This window comes from Sinocyclocheilus anshuiensis, unplaced genomic scaffold, assembly GCF_001515605.1.
Source record: "Sinocyclocheilus anshuiensis isolate Anshui unplaced genomic scaffold, SAMN03320099.WGS_v1.1 scaffold537, whole genome shotgun sequence".
In the NCBI taxonomy this organism is placed as follows: domain Eukaryota; kingdom Metazoa; phylum Chordata; class Actinopteri; order Cypriniformes; family Cyprinidae; genus Sinocyclocheilus; species Sinocyclocheilus anshuiensis.
In genome coordinates, this window is record NW_015539854.1 from 619,842 (window position 1) to 639,113 (window position 19,272).

The window sequence follows — 19,272 nt, forward strand, 5'->3', positions numbered from 1 at the left end:
CCCCCTCACAGTTGTCATGAAGGGCAAAATTAGCTATATAGACCAAAATCATTTTTTGAACCAGGCTGTAAACATGTTTTTTTTCTGCCTTAAAGTTGGGCATTTTAACATGGAGAGTCTATGGGATTGACTCCCTTTTGGAGCCAGCCTCTAGCGGCTAGTCGATGAATTGCAGTTTTAGTCACTTCCGTGTTGGCTTCACGAGAGAGACTGGAAGGTTGCCGCTTGCTAAGTACCTATCTGTGTCATTAATGTTAACCAACAAAAGATATTAAATAAATATGTTAAGTGTGTCTGAAAAATTAGTTTAATTTGTATCTCTTTCGTATTTGTCTTATTGTCTTATTCTGCTTCTTTTTCAAAAATTATAAATTATATGCCTATATATTATATATATATATTATATATGAACAACTATAATTTTTATAAGTTGCTCACTTTTCACTACTGTTAAAGGGATAGTTCAACCAAAAATGAAAATTGTCGTCATTCAAGTTTTTCCAAATTCAATCCTTGATTCAAATTTCACATAAGCTTAATTGATTTGGTCTAAAGAGAGAAGAATTAATGACTATTTTTGTTTGAAGACTACATATAAAATAGTTACCAAAATAAATGTTGGTAACTGCAGTTTGACTAAAAGTTGACAAAAATGCAATGACTTTTCGTCGACTAAAACTAGACTAAAAGACTCAAATGACTAAAATGTGACTAAGACTATTAAGCATTTCCGTCTCAAGATAAAGACTAAGACTAAATTAAAAATGCCTGTCAAAATTAACACTGGTTTGGCCAATCAGCATACACTTACGTCACTGGTAGTTCCCATAGAACTGTTTTAGACCCTACTCTGGTAGGAGCTAAATTAGTTCCCCCAAACGGAGTTCCTGGAACTAACACACCAAAAACCTGGAACTTCCGCCAATAGTTCTAGGAACTATGAAAAGGTTCTTCCAGTGTTTACACCATAACTATAACAATAACTATGCAAGTGTCTACATCAACGGATAATAACATTCTGTTTATTCTAAGCATTTGTTGCAGTTATGCCATCTGCCGTTTTAATGTTCAAGCTCTTTAAAGTCTAAAAATGTTGTAACATTCAATATTTATATTTATGGGTATAGAGACCGTAGTGACCTGTGAATGTAAACACATCAAAAATGTACTGTGACGGTGGACAGACAATTATAGTCTAATGGAGCTTTTGTACTTTTGTATTTGATCTGTATTTAACATCCACAATTCAAATGTATTGGGGGAAAAAAACTTAGATGATTTAGATGTTGAATAGATTATTTTTTATTTACTTTGGAGGAAAAAGGAAAATCAAATCTGGGGGATAGTATTCATGTAATAGCCTAATATCAGATGTGTAATACATATATATTTACTGGTGGTGTCTCTTTAAAAGCATCGCCACTATGTCTATATGTCTTTGTTTGTTGCATTTCGTGTAAATAATACAAAGAAACTGTGGGCTACCATGAAATCTATTACTAATATGATTCTCACCAGAAAAACACTGCACACAACAGATGATAATATTATGGCAAATGATTTTAATTATTTCTATAGCAGGCTTGAGTCACATGACTTCTCTATAGAACAGGACAATGTCATTAACACCATAACAATTAATGATTGTGTTCCAAGGATAAATATTAGTCCCAGGGAAGTCACAAGACTTTTTAAATAAAAGAACAACATTAATAAGGCAACTGGCCCTGATGGGGTCTCAGCTTTCCTTTTGAAGACATGCGCAGAGGAACTCACATCAACCTGGGTCCCTGTCTTTTAAAGGTCTGTTGATTCATATACAGTTCCATCTCTCTGGAAAAATGCAATAATTACTCCACTTCCAAAAAAATCTGCTCCTCAGGAAAATAATGATTATAGACCAGTAGCACTGACTTCTACTATAATAAAAAAGTCTGGAAAAGCTAATGGTGGGGAAGTTGAAGTCAGACATAAAGGGACAGCTAGATCCGTATCAGTTTGCCTATAAAGACAATCGCGGAACGGACAATGCTTTATTAACTATAACACACTTTATTTTGCAACATCTTGAAAAACCCCAAGGCCTATGCTAGACTGCTGTTTGTGGACTTCAGCTCTGCCTTTAACACTCTGCAGTGCAGCCACACACACATATATATATATCAGTGAATCTCTATAACTCAGGACATTAAGGTGGGGGTGAAATGAAGGCGTTGCAGGTATTGAAGGCACATGTGTTTTTTTTGTGTGTGTGTGTGTTATTGTATTATAATTCTATGTATTCTTGTATGTTGCAGCCCTTGTGTCCAAGACAAATTTCCTTAGGGACAAATAAAGTAATCCTGTAATCCTGTAATTACACATCACACTAATTTTCAGCATCCTGCCATAATGATTTTATCTCCAGATTTGGACACTTTTATGGTGCTTTTTGTCATTTTTGTAGCTTACCAGCCTTTATTTACCATTCACTTTCATTGTATTGTAAAAAGCAGCATGAACATTCTGCTAATCATCTTCTTTTGTTCCACAGAAGGCAAATGGGTTCAGAGTAGTGCTGTCAATCGATTAAAAAAATAACTAATTAATCGCACATTTTTCTGTAATTAATCATGATTAATCCCACCCAACATTTAAAAAAGTTATTGATTTCCTCTTTTTTTGTTTTGTTCTTTGATTAACAGACATTGCAGCATCTGGGTTATTAGTTTTTTTTTGCTGCTATTACTTTAAGAGCTGCCGCTGCTGAACATGATGTGGATCTGACACGCATCATATTTTCTCACAACTCTTTACCTTTTTTGACCCACTTCAGGTATTAAAGTCTTTACTAATGAGCTGACGAGTTGAATCGGGTATGTTAGATGAGGGAGAGTTTGGAAAACCACTGCATTTCAGATAAATTTTCTTAAATCTGACTCATATATAACAAATATTTACTTGCATGCACAGTTTTAAAGCTTTAATTGCCTTTGTGGTAACTTCATGACTTAACTGATGACAAAACTACGACATTTCATGCTCATAATTTCTGTTTCGCATTGATATGAAATGGTATACAGTAGGCCTGTGAAATTAATTGAAAAACTATTTCGATTTTGGCCTCCAACGATTATGACAATACAGTAATCGAGATAAAACGATTATTGCGGCCCATTCCGCCCCCTTTTCCAGCGCTGCGCTTTCGTTCCTCCATAAAAGCCCAATTTCACGTGCAAAAACAAAAGACAAATTCAAAATCACACACTGCTCTTGAGTGAAGGACGTTTGTAGCTTTAATAAGAAACAAAAAATTTAATTCTTACAGTAAAGACTATGCTGTTTTATTTTAGATTTGATTATTAATTTCTGTAGTAAGCTGTAAACTGCTCGAGACTTGCATAAAAAACATTAAAGCACAGTTTGTTTCATTTGTATCTTTTTATTCTTTTGTATTTGTCCTTTGCTTTTTTATTACTGACAGTTGAATTATTTTCAATAATTTTGAGGAATTTTTGTTTGTTTGTTTGAAATTCCGCTGGTCTCTACAATGTAGATGTCATAGCAACCTTATTTACAGGAAATATATATTTGATATGTATCACTATCTTTAAATAAAATACACATATAATGTTTTGGTCATATGGCCCCCTCATAATCGTGTTAAATAATCGTGATTACAATATTGACCAAAATAATCGTGATTATGATTTTTGCCATAATCGAGCAGCCCTAGTATACAGCGTGTGCCACCACATTTGTGCATGCAATTGCAGAACACGCAATACGAGCACAGTATATTGGCTGACAAGACAGGAAAATTCATATTAACTGACATTTAGCCTGACAACATCTCATCTGACCACAGTTCACTGTTATTCTACTGAAGCTCCCTCGTCACCTGTACCTTTTCCATGCTTGTTTGACTAACGCCTGGCAAAGTTGGAGTGCACGTCTGAAAAGTCTTCCATTTGATGTGGTTGTAAAGACATTCTACGTCTAAATAAACGCAATTCTTATCAAGAAAAAAACAGAGACAGAAGCAGCAGTTGTGAGTGGGGTGGCCAACCCTAGTTCTGCCCTAGACTGTGTTAACTGCATTAAATATTTTGAATGCTATTAAACTGGAAAGATGCGTTAATGCACTAATTTTGACAGCACTAGTTCAGAATAAATAATTTTTGGATGAATTAACCTTTTAATATGCATCTCAAAAATGTTACTGTACAACTGTTAACATCATGACTTAAAGTGGGAGCAACATATATATGGGGACAAAAATATCTGCATGAAAACACTTCTATAAATTAATGAAAGCAGTGTTGCCTATGCATAAAATAACAGAACAAACTACTTAAGAAACTCAATAACATACAAAAATGTTCCATCTTTGCCAAGTCAGTGAACCATGCTGGCTATACCACTGATTCTCATCCTTTCTGACTCCAAGGTGCCCCATTGTAAGGCCCCAATCGTTCATGATTTATATTTACCCATGATTTCTACCTGACAAAATAGTTATACTATTTCATTAATTTACATGACTTTTCCAGGTACAGAAATCACACTATTTAAATGAGGCTTCCTTATATGTCCTAGTTGTCTAAGAACATGTGAACACTGATTTTTCATAGGAAAAAAAACAGTTGTTGAGGCAGTAAATTAAAATAAGAAATCTATTGATCTACAGTATAGTTGTTTAATCTTATCTTAATTCTTAATTTGTCTTATTTTAAATAATTTCAAGTCATCTTAAGGCCCCCTTGGTTAAGAACAACTGAGCTATACTCTTTTCCACTTTCATCATATAAAAAATATGCCAAGTCTTAAATTTATTGCAACCTGTAACAAAAGTTCACAGAAACATCCCAAACGGGTGTTTCATCAAATCATAGGCAAGGAAATTTCCTCCTAGTTCTGATGAGTTACAAATCTGACTGTTACAGCCTGTTCACACCAAGAATGTTGAAGTTATTGTTATCATTATAATTGTGGTGTGGACGTCTCTATTCTCAACTAATTAGAACGATTATTACAACTTTTTAGCTATAGTTGTTATCTTTGGTGTGAATAGGCCTCTACTCTGATACTAAATATCCATACTGCAAGTGAGATTGAGGACCAGCAAACGTGTGGTGACCATGACACTTTCAGCTAACAGCATTGCTAAAAGCCACCATTACCAGCTCCGAAACACTCAACAATGAAACATGTAAAGCATATCTAAGACAGCTTTGCACACACGCACCCACTGATAACAAAGACAAGCCCACCGAGCACAGCAATGAAATGACTGTTAGTTTACTATTTGGACACACAACATGTACTCATGCATATGCAGAATCAGATGGCAAAACTGACAGGGACTGATCTTGATTAGTTTTGAGAATGGGAGATGCGGTCACATTATCGAGGTCCCATGCCAACAATGTCCCATGCAAATGTCTCAATGCCTTTGTTTATGGATTCTGCTTGTCAACAAGACTGGATGCTTCTCCAGGCTGTTGACAATCTGAGCGCATCAAGAATGCTTAAGACAGACAACAGACAGTTTGCTGAAAATATTTACGGAACATGAAAACATCAAACACTCACACACAGACACATTCGTTTTGCTACGTGTGTAATCGGAAGCTGACAGTTACACAGAACTTGAAGACAAACGACCTTTGGAATAACTTCATTCAGCGAGCAGGAAGAAGTGTTTGATTTTCTAAGAACATGAATTCTTCCTCCAAATAAGTGCATGTACTGTACACACAGAAGAGTGAAAAGAAATTAAATGTGTAAATCTGAACAAAAAACAAATGATTGTATACGACATAGTGACATTTTTGTGTTATGCAAAGAATAAAAACTACAAAGCTTAACCTGGAATATAACAGCAATTAAATTTTGTACACAATTTTGTAAATCTGTGAGATCGCTGAGTCCACTGTTTTAGATACTGATGTGTCTGCCATATATTAGGCCTATATATCAAATCATATATAATATAATAATAACACAATATTATTACTATGGTACTATGGTGTTTTGGATATGGTACTAAAATAGTAACATGTTTTATGTATACTGTTTTTGAGCATGTACCATCATGTAATTCTTTCACTTAAAGTCCCATGTGAATGGTTATTACTCAGTATATATCTGAAACTGACTTATATGATTAATATTATTATCATCATCATCACTATCATTATGTTGTTGTTGTTGTTGTCCTGTATTCATGACCCAATTCATGCTATTGTATTATGAACTATTTTTAAAATAATAACGTGCATCATAGTCATTATGATGTTGTTGTTGTTGTTGTTCTGTGATCATGACCCAGTTAAATGTTATTGTATGATTGCACATTATTACAGTTGTGGTGTAGTATTATTACATTTTGGTGTCATTAATATTACATTTAAAAACTCTGTCTCTTTTTTATGTATTGTTTTGATACTAAGATATCAGGAGTTGTGCCCGTTAAACTCCTGAACTCTGGGCTGTCAGGTTTCAGCGCTATTGTCATGCAGAAGTTGCAAATCAAGTTTGTGTGACTGTGTGACATACTTCACTTACGACTAATGCGCCAACAGTGTGAGAAAAAAACACCCCGACGGGATTTTCTGAATGTATCCACTTTATATATTAGTCCAAATTAGGTACACGAATACAGACTTAAATGTTAAAGCTGTTTACTATAATAAAACAACTTTTTACGAAATCTTATGTTTCACATTTCGTCTACATTAAAAGCGGCAAAACCAAATGAAATGCAGTGGGCCCCGCGCGCCGGTCGCGTCGCGACTTTAGCCGAGTAAATGGGGTGTCAACCGCTTGAGTAGCAGTTTCTCCACAAGAATGTGTTCAGCTGCTGTTGTTGGTGTTAAACTCTCTATCTGCTCCGTCACTTTACATTAACGTAGTATGTAATACCATACGGGAGTTTGGGGATAATGTGGGAATGTGTGGAGATGACCCACCTTCTCTCCCTGTAGCGGCTGTAATACCCAACAGCAGCAGCAGGACCCAGACGAGCCCAAAACTTCTGTCCGCCTCCATCGATTAGTCCTCCATTAGTTAATAGTCCTCCAGCTCATACCCGGATCCCGTACACGTTACACAGATCCCCCTCGTGTAGTTTCGATGCGTTTAATATAGGCTACCTGTTTTCGTCTCTTTGTTATTTCCCGAATACCAACAACTTCCTGGCTGGAGCAAGTGAGCCAGACTCTCCAGTCAGTGTGTGTGTGTGTGTGTGTGTGTGTGTGTGTGTGTGTGTGTGTGTGTGTGTGTGTGTGCGCGCGCGCGCCGCGGAGGAGTGGCAGTAGGCTACAGATTTACTCCAGCAGTACAGCGGCTCTACTGCAACATTCATGAAGACCAATTATGGAGTCGGGAGCAGTCTTAACAAGGCCAACGCTAGTTTTCTTTTTCTTTTTTTTACTTCAGTGAATATTTCTCCTATTTACATTCAAATAGTTCAAGTCTTGATAACCAAAAAAACTGAACATTTCCAGCGTTAGTGCACAGGAACAAAAAAAAAACAAACTCTTCACCAGTGTTGGGGAAAGTTACTTTTAAAAGTAATGCATTACAATATTGCGTTATTCCATAAAAAAGTAACTAATTACGTTACTTAGTTACTTTTTATGGAAAGTAATGCGTTACGTTACTTTTGCGTTACTTCGTTACTTATTTGAAAAAGTAACTCAGATATTCTCTTGTAAATTAAAAAGTAATGCGTTACTTTACTAGTTACTTGAAAAAAGTAATCTGATTACGTAACTCGCGTTACTTGTAATGCGTTACCCCCAACACTGCTTTTCACTGAATCAGAATCAAAATCAGAAAGAGATTTTTACCGAGTATGCTTCCACACAAGGAATTTGACTTGACGACAGGAGCTTCCAGTGCAGAAGAAAGTACGGACATAGTGCAAACATACAGGAATAACACAGTAGAAATGGAATAGGCCTATAATACTAATATAAAAAACAGAAAATTAAATACTGCACTATCTACAGAAGTAGAAGTATAGAAGGAAAACACTGTAATTGTTTAAATGAATGTTCAGGTGAAGTCAGCAAAATTGGGACACTTTTGGTCAACTGTATTTAATATAAATAAATCTATTCTACCAACACTATTTATGCTTTAAACAAATTCTCAAAATCTCTTGTATCTCCCTCTAGTTTTATTTATTTATTTATTTTTGAAAGAATATTGGTTGTTGTTTTAAACATACAGCGATTCAAAAATGTTAAGCACCCTTTTTTTTCTTCGGGCCTTTTTAGGTAAACTGGGACACTGCGTCTGGTAAAGTGGGGCTGTGTCTGTGTGTGTACTGTGTTTGTATCCAACTGTGTGCTTAAGTGTGTATGTGTGTAACACTTGCTTTCATATTTGTGTGTAAGTATGGGTGAGAGCAGTCATGTGTTTGTTTACAGGCACTGTTACGCACAAAAACTTAATATTCACTCATTTCTATTCTTATTATTTCTTTACCTCTCTTCTGCCTACAGTTTGTGACATTTTTTCTTTTGTAAAATGAAGCAATTTGTCACATTAAGCAATGTATTATCTTTTAATTTATAGGATTTTCCACTTTAGCTGAATGCTGCTGTCCCAATTTATCTAACATGTTCAGGTAAATTGGGACAGTAACAAAACTTGATTTAAAAAAAAATGGAACAAAGAAGCTTGCACAACTTGCATAAAATTGAATGATCACATGAACACATGTAATACAAATGCATATTGTCGGTTGAAATACTGTTTATATTAGAATTTAAATCTTAACAAATAATATGTACGGGCACTATATCCAATAATTATCTAATAATTGTTTGCCCGATAAAAATGTGACAACCTGTCCTAACCTAAACACATTTCAGCCTGTCAGTTCTCCTGTCTGAATACTGTTTTTATTGTGTTCACTTACACAACAGATGGCCTCTTATGAATATGATGATACTGAACTGACAGAATTCATTAAAAAAACAGTGCCATAAAGAGTATACATTTGTGTCAATGCCTGCTAAAATATAGCCTGTGTGACAACTAGCCCCACTCTATTCACTATTCAAGTTATAATTTTTCATGTATATTTACATTCTAGTGGCCACTGTCATTCATATATCAGAAACTATTTGCTTTTGCATAGTATCTATTACAATTTTATTGGTAAGACTTTTCATTGAACTTTGATGGTAATTACAAAATATTAGGGGAAAAATGTTTTGCAATTGTTAGTAGGAATTAAAATGAGTTTTAGTAATTATTGTAGACCTAAAGAATGAGTATGAGTATCTAAAAATAGTTCTGGAATGGGAACATTTAACATTTAAATAGCTGATTTATGATGTATTTAGTGAATAAGGACAACAGTTTCCAGTGAAGTTAAAATAGATAGTCCCTACTGGAATAGCAAACATAAATATTAATTAAAAAAGCAACAACTTTAAAATGTTTTTGAAAAGACTTTAGAAATGATCAATATCAGACTTAACTGTTTAAAGGAATAGTTCATCCAAAATGAAAATTTGCTGAAAATGTAGTCTTAATCCTCAGGCCATGCAAGATGTAGATGAGTTTGTTTCTGCATCGTAACAGATTTGGAGAAACTCAGCATTACAGCAGTTGCTCACCAAAGGATCCTCTGCAGTGAATGGATGTCATCAGAATGAGAGTCCAAACAGCTGATAAATCATGACAATAATCCACAAATAATCCACACAACAAAAGCAACAGTTTGAAGTTAAAAATCTTAATTATGAATTAGTTTATTACAAACATGCAGACTTTCGTTTCACAATAATCCACGACTCTAGTCCATTTTGTGATGGTTCAGCTCTTTTTTTAAAGTTACATTTTTGGGCCTTTTCATGCCTTTATTTGTTAGGATAGTAGAGAGCAGACAGGAAAGAATTGGGTGAAGAGAGGGGAGTGGGACAAGCACAGATGCACTGTACGCCGGCACGCTAACCACGAGGCTATTGGTGCCAACGTTTATCAGCTGTTTGAATTCTCATTCTGACGGCACCCATTCACTGCAGAGGATCCATTGGTGAGCAAGTGATATAATGCTAAATTTCTCCAGATCTTTTCCATTGAAGGCCTGAAGGTGAGTAAATCAACAAAATTAAATGTTTGGGTGAACTCTAAATGATGAAAATTATTGATTTAATTGAATTTTAAATGTAATTAATTCATTTTTTGTTTCACAAATTGCCATTCGGGGAGTTTTTTGTCAACTCTACAAATTTCTACTTGCAGTGGCTGTTTTTCTCAAAAGTCAATAGACTTGGGGAAAATTCCAGAGAATGGCATGCGTTGCCAAAAGTTCCTTTTTTTTCTCACATTGATAGTGAGCGTGTTTGTACCCCAGGCTCAGAGTCTGAGATGCAGGCAGAAAGAGGAGGAGGAAGAATGAACCTCTTTCATTCAAAACTATCCAGCATTTTGTCACCTGCATGACCCCTCTTGAGTAAGTAAACCTTACTCTATAGTTTATCATGCAGCTAAATATTTAATGTACTCAATGGGCCTTTATTTATACCAAAGCTGTTTCTAGATTCTTAGAAAACCACTTTTATAATTCTCTTTTAGTAGGCCATCAGGTTCAGAATGGCATATACCATACTATTTTTGCAGTGTATAGTATGTAACCGTGCTGGATGACTTGCTAAGTTGACCAAATTTGCAGCATACAGCAGAGCACACAGTATAATAATGGAATCCAACTGATTTACCTTTCCTTTTCTAGTGTGACAACAATGGTAAGGAGATAGTTCACCCAAAAATGAAAATTGTCACAATTTACTCACACTCATGTTGTTTCTTTCTTCTTCTTAGCACAAAAGATAAGACATTTTGAAAAATATCGGCAACCAAAGAGTTTCTGGTAGCCATTGACCTCCAAAGTATTTTTTTTCCATAGCTATGGAAGTCAATGGCTACCAGCAACTGTTTGGTTACCAACACGAAATACCTGTTCAGCAGTGTCCATAAGACCCACAATTAACCTTAGTTTACATGTCAGGTGCTATATGAATTTGCTTAGTAAACTGAAAACATGTCCTTAACATTTTTATTATGTATTAACCATTTCATAAAAGCATTTCATGATTTTTTTTCTCCATGATGCAGCACAGCCTCTCACAGTGTTACTGAATTAAACACATAGGCTTACCAGTAAAAGAATTAATAGTCAACAGTTTTATTAATTTCTATAGAGGTTTCTTTATACACATTTGGACCCGTGTACAAATGGTGGAGAAAGGTGCAATACAATACCAAGACAAAGAAAGAGAGCAAGAGAAAGGGACAGATAGAGCGAGAAGAGAAATTGAAGGTAAGAGAGATACACAGGGCGAGTCTATGTTAAGCCTGTGGATGGCCACAATCAAACTGGCCATTGAAAAAGAGGGAGAATTTGGAAATCCTGCGGGACATTAACAATTAGAATACCCAGCAGTCACCTCTGGTGTTTGGCCTTATGTTACATTACATACAGACAACAGTGTCAAAAAAGAAATTAAGCATTCACGACCATTTACCAGTCCAGGCATACAGTAAATATAATTCCCTTTCTTTTTAGTTTCCTAAACATGAAAAAAGGTCAAGTTTACATTCAGCATGCAGGTTATTTTACAGTTTTAACTTGATGGATTTCCAGACAGTATAATATATGACCTCCATTCTGCTTTAAAAACAAAGAACAAAATATGAAAAATGTTTTAAAGGAGAAAAGCATATATAAGTTAGTACAGTTGTATCCATGAAAAAGTTATATTGTATTAACGTAGTCATCCTAATTAAAGGAATATTCCAGAAGCATCTGTCAATTACCAAAAAATTTTTTTTTTTATATTCTGATAAAAAGATATTTTGAAATGTATTGGGCACGATGTGGCCCCATAGATTTCAATTGTAAAAATCCAACTACTTTATGGGGATTTTTCATCAACATTTCCATAATGTTTTGGATTTTACAAACCATACTACATGTCGAAATTTCTCTTGGAAATTTGTTGCATTTTCTGTGGTAATAGACATCTTGCCACAGATGCTGGTTATAGAGCTGTATATAACTTTCCTTTAAAGTCGGAATAATGTGTAAAGTCATCCTATCTATTTTCCAAATGCATGTTATATGAATATTAATCCATGCATACGTTTAAGTTTTGAAAAAAATTGACCTTTCGATGAAAATGACAGACTTCTCTCTGGTGACGTACACAGGACATCTCCAATAATATAGTATGATTAAACCCCAAGCTCATATTTATCTGCCTCCACTGTTGAATGCAATACCCACATCTCAAAACCCAATCAACAAACAATCAACAGAACCAAGTAGCACTCGATATTTTTTTTGATTTTTCAATAATCCACTAAACTCAGATGTATGCCACATTATAGAAAAGATCTGTCACTTCTTCCGTTTGATCGCAATTTTAAATAAACAAGCTTAAAAAGTTGTAGTTAGTGGTTAAACTCCTTCATAGTTATAGAAATACTGTAGCATTGACGTTCTGCTCATCAAGACTCTCAAAAGACAGATGCAGTGAATTGTTGAGTCTGATCAGCGGCCCACACCATCACAGTTCTGGATACCCTTGTTGTCCCCTCCCCCTCTATACCGCTTTTAGCCTTTCTAAATGGCTATATTTACCCTCCAGGCTGATCATGCTTGCACTCTTGTTCTGACACACAAACACACACACACACACACATACATAAAGGGCACAAGTGATGATATGGAACAAAGACATATCAGGCAATCAAATGGTTTTGGCTCAAGTCACAATAACTCTAGAATCTGTAAAAGTGTGGATTCACTTTAAAATTATACAAGAAATAGTCTGGCACGAGTGAATAAGAGTCTGTGGATGGTGAGAGATTTGTGGATACACACATGGAGAAGTGCTGCCTTGTATGAACAATAAAAGATTAAAAATGTAAGGCATAGTGTGACAAGCGTTCTGAATAGAAGGAGCTTAATAACATTGCTAAGGATATAAGCTGTGGTAGCCGTCAGGTTGCTATAGTAATACGTGTGTAAATGCGATGCACAGCAACTAAACAAACAAACACACACACACACACACACACACACACACACACACCTTTTTATCCCTTTTCCATTACCTTCTGTGGAAACCCAATTCTATGTAATATTTTCACTGCAGAGGCATTCGTGGTGAAAATAAAAATCAAACGAAAATGAAATCAAAATAAAGCACAAAGTGATCGGATATACAAAAAGTTCAAGGAAATGAAAAACGAAGATAAAGCAGCAACAGAGAGAAAAACCATGCTATATAAAATCCCAGTCAAAAGGAAAATTAGTTTCTTTGCTATCACATATCATGCCACTCTTTAACTCTTTATGTCATAAGGATCAAGTCAGTATTTTATATTCAGGCAACGAGTAGCTCTGTGGTGCTGATAATAGACATTCCCCCTAGAGTGATTAAAGTAATAGTTGATCCAAATATTAAACAAATCTGTCATTTACTCATGATTTTCCTTCATGGAATGCAAAAGGAGATGTTTAGCAGAATGTTCATGCTGTATTTTTCTATGAAATGGAAGCACAGAGTGACTAAAAGTTACAGTATCAACCTACAAAATGGCAATAAAGCACCATTTATCATCATAATATCCATGTCATGAAACAGAGATTCAGTCAAATGTTATCGATAAATAATGTTTTAATTTTTGGTTTTACTAAACAGGGCAAATTAGCGTGAGAGCACAATTTCAAAACAGCGCAGATGGGCGTGGAAATTTCTGCGGGTGATTTACTAACAATGCGCAAATTAAGCGCAAAATAATTTAAGACATGCTTTTTTGGGGCGATAAATAATGGCGCAAATACCAGTAATTTGACGAGCGCAAACGATAGTAAATCGTGTTGCGTGATTCACTTGAATACTCCCCTCCCATAAATTTTGCGTCTGAAAGGGAAACTCCTACAAATGCATATTCAATAAGGGGAGGTGCAAAAATAACTGTGTCCACGCCTTTTCAGTGCTAATTCGTCGCTGTGCGTCTTTAGTAAATCCTGACAGTACTATTTTAACACCAAAAGACGGTTTGCGCTGGCGCAAGCTGTTAGTAAAACTGGCCCAGAGACTTGAAATAAGGCCCGTTCACACCAAGAAAAATAACTATAATGATAACATAAAATAATTTCTCTTTATGCCTTAAAATGGCTTGAATATAACCCTACCCTAACCTCATTTAATATATGCGGATCCAAGAATATGCAAATTAGACCCCACCTCCACTCAATCACATGAGTTTGGACTACCAGTTCCACTTTTACTCGGTTAACTGAAGTAGTAAATGCTACACAATGGCAAGTAGCGATATTGGATTCATTCAGCCATATTTGTTTGAACCAAAAACCGATTCCAAAGAAGAAGAGGAAGAATGAATTATACAGGGCCGTATACAAGTCAGTGTATCAGAATGGTAATGCATTTTATGTATCACGCTCTACAACATCAGACATGTAACGGTATATATCATTAGCCTTTGATCTGACTACATTATCAAACAGTTAATAACATGTCGCTAATGTTACACAAACCACGCTCCTGTTCACCGTCTTAGACAGCTACCTTCTAAAATCTACATCCTTAGGTAAAAACAGTTTTGATAATAATATAAAAAGCCCCACCCTGCAAGATGACTGGATTGGTTGCATGTTTGTGATAGTTTGTGACCGCATTTTTGAGTCTTTGGTACACCGCAGTTTTAAGGAGAAAATGATCTGCAGTGGTGTTGACTGATGAGTTTGCACATGGTTTGGCATATTAAAACACCCGATAGACATGTAAACAACATTAAAAACTTGATTTTCATCACAGGGGCTATTAAAATGCTTAGGCTCTTTAAAGCAAGATCTGATTGGCTGTCAATGTTTTTATCATTCATGAGCTAGAAAAAATTGTTCTGAAAGTGATTCCAATGATATCATTCCTGTCTCATCATTGTTATAATAATGTAAACGTCCTTATTCTAACAGAATTAGAATGTTTTCAAACTTCATAGTTATCGTTCTTGGTGTGAATGGGCCTATAGAGCCCATATAATGGTGCTTTTTGTCATTTTTGAAGCTTGTCGGTCAATGGTCACCTTTTATTTTTATTATATGAACGTTCTACTAAACTTTTCCTTATGTTAATTTTCAACATAATTTTAATTTCACAGAACAGTGAACTTCCCGCAATATGGAAGCTAATCAGCACCTCTGCTGGTAGCCACTGGTGTTGCACCCTAGTGAGGTAACCGCCACACGTCTCAGAAACAGAGCACACTGCTCACTCAACCCCTCCTGATGTTCAGCACGCTTATAGTGAACGGATGTTTAAAACTAAAGCTCAATCTACTTCTATCTCTGAGATATATTCACTTCAGGGCCATTAAATCAAGCACCACAAATGTAGACGGATATGAGTGGGAGATATGAACACCTTATGTGAAGATATTCATCTGCAAAGATGGTTATTATTCAGTGCACCTTTTTAAAAGAGTGCTGTGATGATAAAGGCTGATTTACTTCTTAATTGAAGGCAAAGCTCAAGTGAATGCAAACATCAGTGGCACATCTTTAAAACCAGCCCAAACGACAACCCTTTCTGTACAATACAAAAATAAAAAAAAGTTATGGTAAAAAGAAAGTGTAAACACAAAGAAAACAATGAAATTCAAAACTTCAGCCCCAGGACACATGCTGGAAGCCACTGCGGTTGAGGCCTGGCTCGGTCCGGCTCGCACTTGCCCTGATGGGAAGGATATCAGAGGAGGGGTTGGGGTTCTGAGACGGTTTTGTCCTAGTCCAGTTTCACTCCAGGCTTCTCTGTGTTGAGGAGGTGAAGGCTGTCATCTATGAGAAAACTACAAGAAAAAAAAAAAGCAAGGAAAACATACACTGTAAAAAATTATTTTGTATGTTCTACAAGAACATTTCTACTTAAAAATGTCATGTTTATTTCATAGGTTATATGCTGTTTATGTAATCATTTGTGAAATTTAGCAGCAATTTCTGAATGAAAATGGTTTCAAAGTAAATCCTACACCAATTTATTGTACTTTACGGTTTTAGTTTTTAATACAAGTGCCAGAACCCATTTCTACGGAACCCCACACATGACACGCAGGGGGAAAATTAAATACTGTGGCCACAAATTAAGAACTCGTTCCCACAAGTAACTAAATTATTCGAATTTGTTCGCTCATTTTATTGAAATTGTGGCGACATTGTATTAATTCTTTCCCTCGTTTGGGGAATGAATTAGTAAACTGTAGCCATGATTTAAATAAAAGAGGGAAGGTAATCTTAATTCGTGGCCACAGTATGTGTGTGTATATATCTTTCATATAGCATGAATTCACATTTCTACAGTAATGAAATATATTTCAAATCTAAAAAATTCATATCATTAATTTTTCAATTTTGTTACCATCTATACAAAAGGAGACAACTTAGTATAGTTTTGTACTGCAATGTAACAAACTGAATTCTAAACAGCAAAGAGCTGTCATTCTTGTTTTATAAAGGAATTAAAAAAAAAATTTAAAAAAAACCACTATAATGCTACCTGTTAGTCATTGCTTTATGAGCGACAAAGTGTGTTTGTTCGGTGACAATCCTTGCAATGCGTTATGGAAGAATGAACTGATTTGAAACAAAAGTGTTTTGATAGTTTTAAAGCAGTTTGGATGTGAAATTTCCTGCTGTGCCAAGCCGGAAAGTAAGAAGAACTGTAAGAAGAACTGTGTGATGAGTTTTGAAAACGTAACCCAAGTATTGAGAAATGTGTAAAAACTAATTAATACCAAAAAACTAAATTAATATGTGCAATTTACATCCTGCAGACACACGATATAGACATACATAGTGCATGTGTACCTGTAGAAGAGGAAGTGGACGGGCACGGTGCTGAGGTGCCAGACGGCATGAGCGTCTAGGACCCAGAAGAGAGGAGGGAAATCCAGCAGCTCCAGCAGGGCAAGGCCATGCAGTAAGAGCACCACCATCCCACACTTCCACCAGTACGGCAAAATCCTGTGGTTCAGCCAACACCAGCACAACCACCACAACAGGTTTATCATGCCTGTAACAGAGAAGACCAAGACCAGAGGGAATAACAGATGGGTGAGAAAAGAATGCCTATCGTAGCCTATTATTGTATCAGTTTTGATTTTAAACCTTTAGTTTGTGTTACATAGTGTGAAGCTGGTTTTCCACTGATTTCATTGACGAAAATTCAGCTTTGCAAACAGGAGTTAATTACAATTAAAAAAAATAATAATAAAAAAATTTTTTTTGAAACGACTAATATTGTCAGAAATATTACAAAGCTGACAGAACAACTGATGCAGGCGTTCACATGCAAAGATCTACAGTAATCAATAAACTGATCATGCTTTAATTAAAGTCAATATGAAACAGCATTCAAAACTCATGTTAGTCCAGTAACGTGATATTTTTCTGAATGAAACAGGATATTAAAAATATAGCTCATGACTTGATTTTATTCATGATGATTTGACTGGATTGCGAAAATCGGACATTCGACTCCAGATTCAGACCTCAATATTTTGCAGTAGACCGTGAAATACCAATCCCGTTTTTATTTGGAATAATGTATGCTGATGAATCATTTACACAATAAGAAACCCAGAAACACTGATTACGATAAATACAAGTATTAACAAATATTAAGTAAATACAATCCATTCATAGCCTTTTCCAAGTGATAAAAAAAACCCAACAACATTTAGGGCATTTTGACATGAACTTACACATTATCAGCTTATCAGAGGCACTGTATGTAAACACACTGCTGTATTCACAACACTTACCTATGGTGGCATTGGCAGCCATGTTGTACCCATAGTCAAAACTGACAAAGGTCAGATAAGACACATGAGACGTGAAGGCCAGAATGAGCAGAACTCCCACCATACTGGAAATTGCAGGCCTACGCAAGCCCAACGTCCTGAAACACAAATACTAATCACCATAAACAAAAAGTTTAACAAGCACTATATATGGTCAATTTATGAGGATTTCCTGTTCACATACCTGACACAGCACAAGTAGATCGAGTAAAGAATGACAGCTGATGCACAGAAGTAGTCCATCTTCTATAAAACAAAAATAGAAAATCTCTATCAGCAATTTTGATGTGACTTTTTTTTTTGCCATGACAATCGTTCTTCTTAATCCAAGAACTACACAAGAAAATGTTAAAGGGGTCATATGATGTTGCTAAAAAGAACATTATTTTGTGTATTTGGTGTAATGAAATGTGTTTACAATACTACAGCGAGAATAAAAGTTACGCCTTCTTTCTTTGCGTGAACATTTGGGCGGCGTTATGCAAATCTTCCCACATAGTGATGTAGACATGTGGGGGCGTGTTAGAACGAGCCGTTTTAGGTAGGTGTGGCTGACTCTTAACGTTTATAAAGAATCTCTCTTTGGATTTGAAACTTTAGTCTTTGCAACTTTACAGATCTTCTTTATGCACCAAGAGCTTGTAACACTCCAAAGAGAAAGGAAAAATGGAAATCACATCATATGACCCCTTTAAGATGTTGTCTCTGAATCATCTCTTGAAAGGTTACCTCTGTTAGATAGGTGTCTCTCGTGTGAAACACTGTAGACCAGAACCATGCATTCAGGGAAACCTGCAGAGAGATGCAAATGTGGTTGAGCACAAACTACATATACACTGAATTACATTTATATAGCGCTTTTCTAAGCACTCAAAGCGACTTAGTTTTCCCATGAGGTCTCCCATCCAGGTACTGACCAGGTTCAACCCTGCTTAGTTTCAGTGGGCGACCAGTCTTGGGCTTCAGGGTGATATGGCTGCCGGCTGAAAGTCTTAGTATGTAGTTTGTAACTTTTTGCTTCAATGACAACAGCACTGGAGATGCTATGAACAAAACTGATGATCACGTGATCCAGCATGGTTTCAGAATGTTCCAAAGCGTATGTGACCATCTGTACAACATTATCGATTTCACTAATTTGATTAGTGGCCTAGAAATAGTGAAAAATCCTAATAACTAATTTCTTATTTATGCCATATATAAATGCAAAAATTAATGTAATAAAATAAAATAAGACAAGTCTTTAAAAATGTAAATTAATACATTTTCAGACTTTTTTATATACAGAGATCTAGTGACATAGTGACCTAGAAATAGCAAAAAATCCGAACTATTTTATTTATGCCATATATATATATATATATATATATATATGAA

At 35.6% G+C, this 19,272-nt stretch overlaps 2 protein-coding genes across 2 annotated transcripts in view; both read right to left on the reverse strand.

Moving 5' to 3' along the window:
• LOC107684762 (receptor tyrosine-protein kinase erbB-2-like) overlaps positions 1 to 7,233 on the reverse strand; it is a 40,642-nt gene extending 33,409 nt beyond the window's left edge. The window contains exon 1 of the mRNA XM_016481118.1: positions 6,954 to 7,233. Coding sequence (XP_016336604.1) covers positions 6,954 to 7,032 — 79 coding nt within the window. The 5' untranslated portion in view covers positions 7,033 to 7,233. The remainder of the gene's footprint in view (positions 1 to 6,953) is intronic.
• Positions 7,234 to 14,113: 6,880 nt separating this feature from the next.
• Positions 14,114 to 19,272, reverse strand: part of LOC107684764 (post-GPI attachment to proteins factor 3-like) — an 11,089-nt gene continuing 5,930 nt past the window's right edge. Inside the window, exons 4-8 of the mRNA XM_016481119.1 lie at positions 18,625 to 18,687; positions 18,080 to 18,141; positions 17,857 to 17,993; positions 16,901 to 17,105; positions 14,114 to 15,885 (exon numbers count right to left, since the gene is read on the reverse strand). Coding sequence (XP_016336605.1) covers positions 15,822 to 15,885; positions 16,901 to 17,105; positions 17,857 to 17,993; positions 18,080 to 18,141; positions 18,625 to 18,687 — 531 coding nt within the window. The 3' untranslated portion in view covers positions 14,114 to 15,821. The remainder of the gene's footprint in view (positions 15,886 to 16,900; positions 17,106 to 17,856; positions 17,994 to 18,079; positions 18,142 to 18,624; positions 18,688 to 19,272) is intronic.